The following is a 14606-nucleotide window of genomic DNA, read 5'->3' as shown; positions in this document are numbered from 1 at the left end:
ATCCCAGCCAGGGCTTTGTCAAGCGTGACCTTAAAAACTTCTAAGGAAGGAAATTCCACCACCTCCCTAGGTAACGCATTCCAGGGTTTCACCACCCTCGTAGTGAAAAAGTTTTTCCTAATAACCAACCTAAATCTCCCCCACTGCAACTTGAGACCATTACTCCTTGTTCTGTCAATGTTGAACTATCAGAATTCCCCACTGTCATAAATATAAAGGGAAGGGTAAACCCCTTTGAAATCCCTCCTGGCCAGGGGAAAGCTCCTCTCACCTGTAAAGGGTTAAGAAGCTAAAGGTAACCTCGCTGGCACCTGACCAAAATGACCAATGAGGAGACAAGATACTTTCAAAAGCTGGGAGGAGGGAGACAAACAAAGGGTTTGTGTCTGTCGGTGTGCTGCTCTTGCCAGAGACAGAACAGGAATGGAGTCTTAGAACTTTTAGTAAGTAATCTAGCTAGGTATGTGTTAGATTATGATTTCTTTAAATGGCTGAGAAAAGAATTGTGCTGAATAGAATAACTATTTCTGTCTGTATATCTTTTTTGTAACTTAAGGTTTTGCCTAGAGGGGTTCTCTATGTTTTGAATCTAATTACCCTGTAAGATATCTACCATCCTGATTTTACAGGGGGGATTTCTTTATTTCTATTTACTGCTATTTTTTATTAAAAGTCTTCTTTTAAAAAACTGAATGCTTTTTCATTGTTCTCAGATCCAAGGGTTTGGGTCTGTGGTCACCTATGCAAATTGGTGAGGCTTTTTATCCAACATTTCCCAGGAAAGGGGGGGTGCAAGTGTTGGGAGGATTGTTCATTGTTCTTAAGATCCAAGGGTCTGGGTCTGTAGTCACCTAGGCAAATTGGTGAGGCTTTTTACCAAACCTTGTCCAGGAAGTGGGGTGCAAGGTTTTGGGAAGTATTTTGGGGGGAAAGACGCGTCCAAACAGCTCTTCCCCAGTAACCAGTATTAGTTTGGTGGTGGTAGCGGCCATTCCAAGGATAACGGGTGTAATATTTTGTACCTTGGGGAAGTTTTGACCTAAGCTGGTAAAGATAAGCTTAGGGGGTTTTTTCATGCAGGTCCCCACATCTGTACACTAGAGTTCAGAGTGGGGGAGGAACCTTGACATGGTGGCACAGTGGTGGGATTAACCTGAAATCATTTGAGATCCAGTTGAGATTTTTTGAACTAGAAATACAGATTTTAAAAAGGAAATTTTTTTTTCTTTGGAAAGAAAGTCCAGAAAGCAGCTTTGAAACTGAAAGCAGCTTGGTTTCTCTCTGCTTTGTGGCCAAGCAGAGACAAAAGGGGATTATCTTGTGAATTGCAGGTTTTCTTTGCCTGGAGGCAGGGTACTTAACTCCTGCAGGGAAATTCACAGTCTTCCAATCCAGGGGTTTTTTTTTTTCTTTTCTTCCTAAAAGTAAATAGGGGGTGTGTGTTCTACCCATTTGCTTTTTCTTTGGGCTGGGTAAGCAGGTTTCCAAGCAGTTGGAGGTTTTTTGCTTTAATTTGGGCCCAGAGCAGAGACAAGGGAATTGTCTTTTTCTGTAGGCTGACAATCACTATCAGAGAATAGGTATTCTATTCCAGCACAGCAAAATTTTACAGCCAAGTTTTGTTTGTTTATTTCTAAACCTCGGGTGTAAAGTTAGTAAAAACAGAGAGGTTAGAATGGCAAAATCCGCGGCTCGACTACAGCTGGAATTAGCCAAATTTCAGGCTGAGGAAAGACAAAGGGAACATGAAAGACAGATAGAACTCATGCAGCTGAAGAAGGAACAAGAAATGGAGGCAAGGAAGCATGTGGAGGAGGAGAGGGAAAAAGAGAGGAAGCATGTGGAGGAGATGGAGAGGATAAAGGCCCAGCAGAATATACCAACAAACCCTAGCAATCCTTCTCCAGGTACCACTTCCCATCCCAGAAAGTTCCCCACCTACAAGGCAGGTGATGATACTGAGGCCTTCTTAGAAAACTTCGAAAGGGCCTGCCTTGGGTACAACATCTCTGCTGACCAATACATGGTAGAGCTGAGGCCGCAGCTCAGTGGACCCTTAGCTGAGGTGGCAGCTGAAATGCCTAAAGAACACATGAACAAGTATGAACTGTTTAAATCCAAGGCGAGAGTCAGAATGGGGATAACACCCGAGCAGTCTCGTCGGAGGTTCAGAGCCCTAAGGTGGAAACCAGACATATCATTTACCCGACATGCCTACCACATTGTGAAACATTGGGATGCCTGGATATCAGGAGCAAGTGTTGAATCTCCAGTAAATTTGCCCTTCCTAATGCAAATGGAACAATTCTTAGAGGGTGTTCCTGAGGAAATAGAAAGATACATCCTAGATGGGAAACCCAAAACTGTAATTGAGGCAGGAGAGATTGGAGCCAGATGGGTGGAGGTGGCAGAGAAGAAGAAAACTGGTCGCAGTTGGAGCGGAGACCAGAAGGGACCACCCCAGACCACACCCTATTACCAGGGGCCGCCCAAAGCCCCACCTACCTCCCAAAGAGCCCTCCAGACCCCTTATCGTCCCACCACCCCGTTCTCCAGCAGCCCTCCTCGCCCCAGTGACCCGTCAGCTGGACGATGTTTTAAATGTAACGAGCTGGGGCATGTAAAGGCCAACTGCCCCAAGAACCCCAACAGATTACAGTTCATTGCACTGGAATCACACCAGAGGTCCACAGGCCCAGATACCTCCCAGATACCCTTGGAGCGGAGGGAAACTGTGAGTGTGGGCGGGAAGAAGGTCACCGTGTGGAGGGACACCGGAGCACAAGTGTCAGCTATCCATGCTTCCTTAGTGGACCCCAATTTAATCAACCCAGAGATCCAAGTGACGATTCAACCCTTCAAGTCCAACTCTTTCAATTTGCCTACAGCCAAGTTGCCTGTCCAGTACAAGGGCTGGTCAGGAATGTGGACTTTTGCAGTCTATGATGATTATCCCATCCCCATGCTGTTGGGGGAAGACTTGGCCAATCATGTGAAGCAGGCCAAGAGGGTGGGAATGGTCACCCGCAGCCAGGCTAAACAAGCCGTGAGGCCTAGCTCTGTTCCGGGAACTTCTATCAGGACCCAGTCAGAGGTGATGGACCTGGACCCCAGGCCAATGTCTGCAACAGCAGTAGTGGATCCAGTCCCAGAGACCCAGACGGAACCAGTCCCAGAACCGGAACCAGCCGAACAACCAACACCAGACCCCGTGTCAGCACTGAATCCAGTACTTGCAACCTCAACAACGGAGGGCCCCACCGAACCTGAACTGGCAGCAGCCGATAACCCGACCCAAGAGGCTCAGCCGGAGCCTGAATCCCAACATAGTGCACCAGCGGAGAGCGGTTCACAGTCAACAGAAACAGCTCCATCCCCTATATCGCTTCCAGAGGGACCAAGCCTAGGTCCACAATCCCATGAGGAACTGATGTCTCCAGCATCAAGGGAACAGTTCCAGACCGAACAGGAAGCAGATGAAAGCCTCCAGAGAGCTTGGACGGCGGCACGGAGCAACCCACCGCCTCTCAGCTCTTCTAATCGATCCAGGTTTGTTGTAGAAAGAGGACTTTTATACAAGGAAACTCTTTCTGGTGGACACCAGGAAGACTGGCATCCTCAGAGACAGTTGGTAGTTCCAACTAAATACCGGGCCAAGCTCTTGAGCTTAGCCCATGATCACCCTAGTGGCCATGCTGGGGTGAACAGGACCAAAGACCGTTTGGGGGGGTCATTCCACTGGGAGGGAATGGGCAAGGATGTTTCTACCTATGTCCAGTCTTGTGAGGTGTGCCAAAGAGTGGGAAAACCCCAAGACCAGGTCAAAGCCCCTCTCCAGCCACTCCCCATCATTGAAGTTCCATTTCAGCGAGTAGCTGTGAATATTCTGGGTCCTTTTCCGAAAAAGACACCCAGAGGAAAGCAGTACATGCTGACTTTCATGGATTTTGCCACCCGATGGCCGGAAGCAGTAGCTCTAAGCAACACCAGGGCTAAAAGTGTGTGCCAGGCACTAGCAGACATTTTTGCCAGGGTAGGTTGGCCCTCCGACATCCTCACAGATGCAGGGACTAATTTCCTGGCAGGAACTATGAAAAACCTTTGGGAAGCTCATGGGGTAAATCACTTGGTTGCCACTCCTTACCACCATCAAACAAATGGCATGGTGGAGAAGTTTAATGGAACTTTGGGGGCCATGATACGTAAATTCGTAAATGAGCACTCCAATGATTGGGACCTAGTATTGCAGCAGTTGCTCTTTGCCTACAGAGCTGTACCACATCCCAGTTTAGGGTTTTCCCCATTTGAACTTGTATATGGCCGTGAGGTTAAGGGGCCATTGCAGTTGGTGAAGCAGCAATGGGAGGGATTTACACCTTCTCCAGGAACTAACATTCTGGACTTTGTAACCAACCTACAAAACACCCTCCGAACCTCTTTAGCCCTTGCTAGAGAAAACTTACAGGATGCTCAAAAAGAACAAAAAGCCTGGTATGATAAACATGCCAGAGAGCGTTCCTTCAAAGTAGGAGACCAGGTCATGGTCTTAAGGGCGCTCCAGGCCCATAAAATGGAAGCATCGTGGGAAGGGCCATTCACGGTCCAGGAGCGCCTGGGAGCTGTTAATTATCTCATAGCATTCCCCACCTCCAACCGAAAGCCTAAGGTGTACCATATTAATTCTCTAAAGCCCTTTTATTCCAGAGAATTAAAGGTTTGTCAGTTTACAGCCCAGGGAGGAGACGACGCTGAGTGGCCTGAAGGTGTTTACTACGAAGGGAAATGTGCTGGTGGTGTGGAAGAGGTGAACCTCTCCATGACCCTTGGGCGTATGCAGCGACAGCAGATCCAGGAGCTGTGCACTAGCTACGCGCCAACGTTCTCAGCCACCCCAGGACTGACTGAACGGGCATACCACTCCATTGACACAGGTAATGCTCACCCAATTAGGGTCCAACCTTACCGGGTGTCTCCTCAAGCTAAAACTGCTATAGAACGGGAGATCCAGGATATGTTACAGATGGGTGTAATCCGCCCCTCTGAAAGTGCATGGGCATCTCCAGTGGTTCTAGTTCCCAAACCAGATGGGGAAATACGTTTTTGCGTGGACTACCGTAAGCTAAATGCTGTAACTCGCCCAGACAACTATCCCATGCCACGCACAGATGAACTATTAGAGAAACTGGGACGGGCCCAGTTCATCTCTACCTTGGACTTAACCAAGGGGTACTGGCAGGTACCGCTAGACGAATCTGCCAAGGAAAGGTCAGCCTTCATCACACATCTCGGGCTGTATGAATTTAATGTACTCCCTTTTGGGCTGCGAAGTGCACCCGCCACTTTCCAAAGACTTGTAGATGGTCTCCTAGCGGGATTAGGAGAATATGCAGTCGCCTACCTTGACGATGTGGCCATATTTTCGGATTCCTGGGCAGACCACCTGGAACATCTACAAAAAGTCCTTGAGCGCATAAGGGAGGCAGGACTAACTGTTAAGGCTAAGAAGTGTCAAATAGGCCTAAACAGAGTGACTTACCTTGGACACCAGGTGGGTCAAGGAACTATCAGCCCCCTACAGGCCAAAGTGGATGCTATCCAAAAGTGGCCTGTCCCAAAGTCAAAGAAACAGGTTCAATCCTTCTTAGGCTTGGCCGGTTATTACAGACGATTTGTACCGCACTACAGCCAAATCGCTGCCCCACTGACAGACCTAACCAAAAAGAAACAGCCAAATGCTGTTCAGTGGACCGGAAAGTGTCAGAAGGCCTTTAACAAGCTTAAAGCGACACTCATGTCTGACCCTGTACTAAGGGCCCCAGACTTTGACAAACCGTTCCTAGTAACCACAGATGCATCCGAGCGTGGTGTGGGAGCAGTTTTAATGCAGAAAGGACCTGATCAAGAATTCCACCCTGTAGTGTTTCTCAGCAAAAAACTGTCTGAGAGGGAAAGCAACTGGTCAGTCACTGAAAAAGAATGTTATGCCATTGTCTACGCTCTGGAAAAGCTACGCCCATATGTTTGGGGACGGCGTTTCCACCTGCAAACCGACCATGCTGCACTAAAGTGGCTTCACACCGTCAAAGAAACTAACCAAAAACTTCTTCGGTGGAGTTTAGCTCTCCAAGATTTTGATTTCGACATCCAACGCATCTCAGGAGCTTCTAACAAAGTGGCTGATGCACTCTCCCGTGAAAGTTTCCCAGAGTCAACTGGTTAAAATCGTCCTTGAGATGTGGAAAATATTGTTAGTCTTTATGTACTTGGTAGTATATTTAGAGATGCATGTGTCTTATTAACTCTGTTTTTCCTAGAGCTCCAGGAAGAAATCCCAGCCAGTGTTTCACCCTAGCTGAGATTTGGGGGGCGTGTCATAAATATAAAGGGAAGGGTAAACCCCTTTGAAATCCCTCCTGGCCAGGGGAAAGCTCCTCTCACCTGTAAAGGGTTAAGAAGCTAAAGGTAACCTCGCTGGCACCTGACCAAAATGACCAATGAGGAGACAAGATACTTTCAAAAGCTGGGAGGAGGGAGACAAACAAAGGGTTTGTGTCTGTCTGTGTGCTGCTCTTGCCAGAGACAGAACAGGAATGGAGTCTTAGAACTTTTAGTAAGTAATCTAGCTAGGTATGTGTTAGATTATGATTTCTTTAAATGGCTGAGAAAAGAATTGTGCTGAATAGAATAACTATTTCTGTCTGTATATCTTTTTTGTAACTTAAGGTTTTGCCTAGAGGGGTTCTCTATGTTTTGAATCTAATTACCCTGTAAGATATCTACCATCCTGATTTTACAGGGGGGATTTCTTTATTTCTATTTCCTTCTATTTTTTATTAAAAGTCTTCTTTTAAAAAACTGAATGCTTTTTCATTGTTCTCAGATCCAAGGGTTTGGGTCTGTGGTCACCTATGCAAATTGGTGAGGCTTTTTATCCAACATTTCCCAGGAAAGGGGGGGTGCAAGTGTTGGGAGGATTGTTCATTGTTCTTAAGATCCAAGGGTCTGGGTCTGTAGTCACCTAGGCAAATTGGTGAGGCTTTTTACCAAACCTTGTCCAGGAAGTGGGGTGCAAGGTTTTGGGAAGTATTTTGGGGGGAAAGACGCGTCCAAACAGCTCTTCCCCAGTAACCAGTATTAGTTTGGTGGTGGTAGCGGCCATTCCAAGGATAACGGGTGTAATATTTTGTACCTTGGGGAAGTTTTGACCTAAGCTGGTAAAGATAAGCTTAGGGGGTTTTTTCATGCAGGTCCCCACATCTGTACCCTAGAGTTCAGAGTGGGGGAGGAACCTTGACACCCACAGATGGGAATTCCATTTTCCAGCCAATGCTAGGTGCTAATGTTCATGGGGGAAAAAGCAGAATCTTTATCATTTTTGTGATTATTTTTCTCTTCATTCTTCATTCATTTTGAACACTCCAGACTTGTTCCATTTTGATGGCTCCTGCTAACCACAGGGCAAATCCAACTTGGTGAAAAAACACATCTTGCACAAACATTTTGTAGCCCTAGAAACACCCAGCATAGCTGAGACACTGGGGGATAGATGGCCCGTAATTGTAAAAATTGTAATGGGAAGCAGGTACACAAATTTTTTATGTAGTTTGGCAAATCTTAACCCAAATGGGTTGATGGATGAAAGGAAAAACCAGCATTTTTCTGCTGTTCTGAAACAAACCAACAAACCAGAGACCCTGGGACATCATAAGACAAACTAGGATGATACTGGGACATTGTATGAGAAACTGGGACTTTCCTGGTAAAATCAGGCCATGTTGTAACTTTAGGAGGGCTAAGGGTTCCCAAGCCACCTAGTGGATTTGAACACCCAAGCCCCTTTAAAATTCATGGGAGCTGTGGACTTAAAAATTCTAGCAAGGGTGAAAGGCTCAGCCAAGGAGTCTAGCCCTGGTTGTGGGTCCGCAGGTGCAGTCCATAAAGCTCAGCATCGCTCCTGAGTCTTGGTGTCTGTATATAAGGGTCTTCCCAGGACTTTGGGCCTGAAGTTTCCAAAGCAGTTGCTAGTTTTGGGTGTCAAGCTTGAGGCAGCCTGGATGTGTTCAGAGATACGTCTTCAGCAAAGCCTCTGAGATGTCCACAGGTAATCAGGGGGAACGCTGAGTTCAGAGGCCAAACCCTCATCCTCCCCTGGGGACACGGCTGGAGGTTGGGGAAGCCCAATTTCCATGTGAAGAGTTCTGGAGAAAAATCTTGTTCCTGTGTCATTTCCCAAGGATTTTTTTGTTTTTCTGTAAGAGATGAGGGGAGCTGAGCCCACATTGTGGAGTGCTAACAACACCATGCTGGCCTCAAATTGAGTACTGAAAAATTGAGATACCCCAAATCTTGGATCACTTGTGAAAATGTTGGCTCTCGTGTGATGAGTCATGGATGTGTAACCCTTCTGCCCGTCAGAGTTGGCAGCAACAAGGGCCGGGTTCAGTATCTAGGGGTTCCATTCCAATACACAATGCAAAACCAGCTCGAGCCCCCACACAGTGACCACCCCCACCCCCGCTGGGTGCCTCTAAGAGGCAATACTTCCCCTCTCACAAGCATAGAGTCTGAGTGTAGCAAAAGCCTTTTAATAACAGAGAGAAACAATGTCACATTATGTTGGGGAAACACCACCAACAGGATTCATAACACAACCCATGAGCAAAAAACCCATCCCAAGCAAATTGGGCTGTGTCCTTTCCCTTTGGTTCTTGAGTCCAGCAACCCAAAATCACCTGAAGTCCCAAAAGTCCAACAACCCAAAAGTCTCTGTCCCTGGTCAGTGCAGCCCCAAAGTCTGAAAGTTTATCTGCAGAGTTTTACGTCCCAACCTGGGTGGAGATGGGGGGAGGGGTGTTAAGGGGCGCCTTACATGGTCCAAAGTCGATCGTCCCACCTCTCCATGGGGCTCCGCTCCACTCCACCAGCCGTCCCACAAATCGCTCCACTCTGCCAGCCGTCCCACAAGCCACTGTGCTCTGCCAGCCATCCCACAAACTGCTCTGCACTATATCTTTAGGCTCCCCCACTACTTAACACAACACTCAGTGATTTCAGCTTGTAGTAGGGGAGCCTTAGTACTGATGCACTATTAACCCAAAGTGAATTCAGCTCAGCAGCCTGTAACTAGACTCCTAACGGAATTAAAATTAGCTCTGATATTCTACAGTGGAGAGAAAAGAAAGTGTAATTAGTACATAAGACCCTTACCAAAGGACCCATACCACAAGGTATTAATACCTATCCCCAACTCCTCTCCATTCATGGGGTTTTGGAACCCATGACCCTTGCCTAGTGAATGCTGCTTAGTTGAAAGTGAGTCCCTCCAGCATAACAAAAGGCCAAGTAAAGTTCCACTGTCCTTGATTCACATAATCAGGATAATAACAGTTTATTCCTGCCCCAATAACAGAGAAACTGGGGCTCCTACAGCAGCCAAAGTGACCATCTAGGTGGGGTGGGTGTGTCTATGCAAATGAGATCAGCCCCTGAAGTTCTTTTCCACAACCCACCATGACTCGCCACCAGATGTCAGGGTAGAGCTCATCCTGACTCTGCTTACAGATGCTTGTGATGAGCCGGGCACACAGAGACTATGCACACTAGTAAGGTTTCATGCAGGCCCATCACTTGGCCATAGGAGCCATAGGGAATGGGATATGGGGGCTTTCCCATCTAGGGAGGGCCAGCTATGATCTGGGATAAACCGCCCATTGGGAAAGTTTATTCCAGCCCCTTAACAGTTCAGGTTTATGACCTGAAGCCCAAGTATTTATATTTCTTTAACTGATGTAAATCTGCAAGCTGCACTGGTGTCATAGAATCATAGAATCATAGAATATCAGGGTTGGAAGGGACCTCAGGAGGTCACCTAGTCCAACCCCCTGCTCAAAAGCAGGACCAATCCCCAATTAAATCATCCCAGCCAGGGCTTTGTCAAGCCTGACCTTAAAAACTTCTAAGGAGATTCCACCACCACCCTAGGCAACGCATTCCAGTGTTTCACCACCCTCCTAGTGAAAAAGTTTTTCCTAATATCCAACCTAAACCTCCCCCACTGCAGCTTGAGACCATTACTCCTTGTTCTGTCATCTGCTACCACTGAGAATAGTCTAGAACCATCCTCTCTGGAACCACCTCTCAGGTTGTTGAAAACAGCTATCAAATCCCCCCTCATTCTTCTCTTCTGCAGACTAAACAATCCCAGTTCCCTCAGCCTCTCCTCATAAGACATGTGTTCCAGACCTCTAATCATTTTTGTTGCCCTTCGCTGGACTCTTTCCAATTTATCCACATCCTTCTTGTAGTGTGGGGCCCAAAACTGGACACAGTACTCCAGATGAGGCCTCACCAATGTCGAATAGAGGGGGACGATCACGTCCCTCGATCTGCTGGCTATGCCCCTACTTATACATCCCAAAATGCCATTGGCCTTCTTGGCAACAAGGGCACACTGCTGACTCATATCCAGCTTCTCGTCCACTGTCACCCCTAGGTCCTTTTCCGCAGAACTGCTGCCTAGCCATTCGGTCCCTAGTCTGTAGCTGTGCATTGGGTTCTTCCGTCCTAAGTGCAGGACCCTGCACTTATCCTTATTGAACCTCATCAGATTTCTTTTGGCCCAATCCTCCAATTTGTCTAGGTCCCTCTGTATCCTATCCCTGCCCTCCAGTGTATCTACCACTCCTCCCAGTTTAGTATCATCCGCAAATTTGCTGAGAGTGCAATCCACACCATCCTCCAGATCATTTATGAAGATATTGAACAAAACCGGCCCCAGGACCGACCCTTGGGGCACTCCACTTGACACCGGCTGCCAACTAGACATGGAGCCCACTCCAAATTGATTCCTGACTGACTGGTAGCTGTCTGGCGTTGTATGCTTCCACAGGGCTATTGCCACTCACTTGTGAACTGTGAGGGCTGCTCTCATCTTGGTAATCTTGCGCTTCAGGGCAGGGGAAAGCAAGTCACAAAATTCCATGAAAGTGCCTTTACTCATGCAAAAGTTTTGGAGCCACTGGGAATCATCCCAGACCTGCAACACTATGCGGTCCCACCAGTCTGTGCTTGTTTCCCAGGCGCAGAATCAGTGTTCCATGGCATGAGCCTACCCCAGTAACACCATGATCTCCAAATTGCGGGGGAACAAGGTTTTAGAGAAAAGTGTGTTCATGTCCTCATCACCGTGCTGCCGTTGTCTCCTCGCCTGGTTTTTCAGGTGCTGGTTCTGCATACACTGCATGATAATGCGCGAGGTATTTACAATGCTCATAACTGCTGTGGTGAGCTGAACGGGCTCCATGCTTGCTGTGCTATGGCGTCTGCTCCTGCTCGGGCAATCCAGGGAAAAGGGCGTGAAATGATTGTTTGCCATTGCTCTGGCGGAGGGAGGCATGACTAACAACATGGCTTACAGGGTTCGCTTACAGGGAATTAAAAATCAACAAAGGGGGTGGCTTTGCGAGAAACAGAATGGCCCCCTCAAGGACAGAACTCAAAACTGGGTTTAGCAGGCCGTTGATTTCACGGAGGGAGGGAGGAGAAAATGAATACAAAACAAATCTGGTCTATTTCTTGTTTTGATCCACTTCATCTATCTTTATACATCTTGCTGGCAGCAGACTGTGCAGTACGACCGCTAGCCATCATCATCTTCTGGGTGCTTGGCAGAAGACGGTGCAGTATGACTGCTGGCCATCGTCTTCTGCTGGCTGAAGATTAAAAGACAGTGCACTGCCGGTAGGACTGAATCGCCATGAGACAAAACTTAAAAAGGAAATGACCTGGCTGAGTCACTCCCATGTTTGCCCAGGTGCCCCTGACCTCATCGAGGTCAGTTAAAAGAGCACCCTGGACTACATCAGTGATTGTTCTGAAACCTTCCCTGTTACCTTACCCAGGGAAAAGGGACCTACTTAGCCTGGGGCTAATATATCTGCCTTCTATTACTATCCTATAGCCATCTGCCTCGACCCTGTCACAGAACAGAGTTCTGATAGCACGGATTCATCTCCCCATACAGCGATCAGATCCCGTACCTCCCGTTTGGTCCATGCTGCAGCTCTTTTGCTATTCTGGGACTCGATCATGGTCACTTCTGCTGATGAGATCTGCACTCACCTGCAGCTCGCCATGCTGGCCAAACAGGAAATGAGATTGAAAAGTTCGCGGGCCTTTTCCTGTTTACCTGGCCAGGGCATCTGAGTTGAAAGCATTGTCCAAAGCGGTCACAATGAAACACTCTGGGATAGCTTCCAGAGGCCAATACCATCAAATTGAGACCACGCTACCCCACACTACCCCAAATTCGACCTGGGAAGGTCGATTTCTGTGCTAATCCCCTCATCGGGGGAGGAGTACAGAAATCGATTTTAAGAGCCCTTTAAGTAGAAAAAAATGGCTTTGTTAGTGCTGGGTGCAGGGTTAAGTTGATCTAATGCTGCTAAATTTGACCTAAACTTGTAGTGTAGACCAGTGCTCAGTCTGCTTTCATGGAAAATTTTTATTATTCTTGAAAAGAAATAAATCCTTAGTTTTCAACTTAATATTTCAAGTCTTCAGCTGAATTCTCCAAAAACTATGGGGAAAAAAAACTCATGTTCAGTGTTTATGGTGAAAATTCATAATTTTCCAGAGGGGGAAAACAATTCTGGCCAGCAGCAGATGTCTTCATTAAATTGACACTAAAAGTCTAAAGGAGTTCATATTGTAATTTCACATTTATGTTCTTCAAAATCCCTGTATATGAATCCCCCCAAATCTATACCTGAAATAGCAAACTTACTGCACTGGGCTTTGTGGAATTTGTCTCAGCTTGCGATGCATTCAATTCTCAAGCATCAGAATTGTTTGGACAGTAACTGTCTGTCTATCTAGCACCCATCACTGTATTATCCAGCTGCCATTGCCCTGTCCGGTCGATCGATGTCCTGAGTTGCCGAGTATCTCTGAGGTTCCTAGAAGACCAGGATCCACTCCACAGATGGGGGCTCCCTGCTCCCCTAGCTTGGGCAGGCTTGGCTGAGAGGTGAAGGACTAACTGGGACTGATGCCCCTCCCAGATTTAGAACTGACCCTGGCTTGTGCAGGCTTCAGACACCGACAGAGCCCAGGATGTCCCTGCTCTGGGGTTACATAGCTGAATCTGGTCTCCAGGACCATGAGCCCAGCTTTGATCATACCTCTGAGCAAAACACCCTGACAACCTGCCCTAGTCTCCCTTAACCCTGCAGATGGGGAGCAGCACCTGCCCTGGATCTCACACAATGGCTGAATTCCTGGAAGGACCCTTGGCTAAAAACAAGGCAGGGCTGATGCTCAAAGGGGGTCCCAGGAGGTTGCAGAAATAAACCTCCATAACCTCAGGTCTCCTGGAACAGCCCGTTGCTTCGTTAATGCCACTTAATGACCTCTGGGGAGAGGGGCCCAGAGATGTTTTTTCTCCTGCATTGTGTCAGCAGCTCTTGGGATGCAGCTACCAGAGGAGCCCACAGCTCAGGCTGCCTGAGGTTGGTCACTCAGAGGTACCCAGAGCCAAAGACTGAAAACTAAGAGCCAGATCCTGAAGTGGTGTAAATTGATACAGTTCCATTGACTTAGTAGCCAGGGGTATTTACACCTGCTGGGATTTGGCCCATTGACATCCATGGAGCTACCTCAATTTACACCACCTGGGGATCTAGTCCATTACACAGGGTCCAATCTGTATCTTTTTAGTCTGTGAAACTGAACTTGAAGAAGAGTCAAAAGTACCCAACCCATCTGCCCTTTCCTAGCTCCTTGTCCTTGTGGATTAATTACAGTGTAACTTCTAATGGCGAACCTCAGTGTATTGGAGGTTTTCTGTAGCTGATCTTCACTCTCTATGGGGATGAACGGTCCAACTTACGTTCTTTCTTTCTGCGGAAAACACTAAGATAAATGGCTCCTTTGGCTGCAGATCTGATTCTGCATGCTATTTTTTAAAATGTGGAATTCCTTTTGGTTGTGGGTATGTCAGAGAGATTGAACAGCTACCAAGGCCCAGATCCCCAGGGAGTCTAAATCAGCCATTGCATCGCTGCAATCAATGGGACAGATCTCCAGTTGGTGTGTAAATTGGCTATCATTTTACTGGAATCAGTGGGGCCTGATCCCTGGCTGGCATAAATTGGCAGAGTGCTATAGAGCTATGCCAGGTTCCACGAGCTGAGTGTGTGCACCCAGACATAAGCAAGGCAGTGTATGTCGACCTAGTAAGTGCCAGTCAGTGTCTACACTAGAATGGTGCTCCCACTGAGGTAAGTGACCCACTACATCGACTTAACACCGCCAAAGTTCCAGATTTGGCTAAGAGCACCCTGGAATGGGGGCAGAGCTATGAGGGTCAGATTTCTCAGCTCAGCTGGACCAGTGCCAGCGTAGAGTATCTCCATTCACATCAATCAGCAGTGTAATGCTGATGAGTTTCTGGCCCAGAGACTCGGGGCTAAACTCAATAGTGATGTAAACACGAGTGGAAGTCACTTATCTGTTGTCATTGTATTATAGGTGGGCTTGGAAGGATCAGCTTTTAATTGGTTAAATGTCAATAAACACACATGCCAGCCGAGAACAAATATTTCCAT

At 47.4% G+C, this 14606-nt stretch overlaps 1 protein-coding gene across 1 annotated transcript; it reads left to right on the top strand.

The window, feature by feature from the left end:
- Positions 1–938: 938 nt before the first annotated feature.
- On the top strand, positions 939–6779 carry LOC142068834 (uncharacterized). The gene is made up of 2 exons (XM_075118887.1): positions 939–4931; positions 6315–6779. Exons 1-2 carry the CDS (start codon positions 1676–1678, stop codon positions 6350–6352), a joined length of 3294 nt encoding a protein of 1097 aa, XP_074974988.1. The 5' UTR covers positions 939–1675; the 3' UTR covers positions 6353–6779.
- The last annotated feature ends 7827 nt before the right edge of the window (positions 6780–14606 follow it).

This window comes from Caretta caretta, chromosome 13 (assembly GCF_965140235.1).
Source record: "Caretta caretta isolate rCarCar2 chromosome 13, rCarCar1.hap1, whole genome shotgun sequence".
Lineage (NCBI taxonomy): Eukaryota > Metazoa > Chordata > Testudines > Cheloniidae > Caretta > Caretta caretta.
Note: the sequence above shows the minus strand (reverse complement) of the source record. Positions and strands in the feature narration are given on the sequence as shown.

Coding starts and splice junctions, on each gene's coding strand:
- LOC142068834 (XM_075118887.1), top strand. CDS start 1,676: ATGGCAAAATCCGCGGCTCGACTACAGCTGGAATTAGCCAAATTTCAG. Junction 4,932..6,314: donor ATACCACTCCATTGACACAG/GTAATGCTCACC, acceptor TGTTTTTCCTAG/AGCTCCAGGAAGAAATCCCA.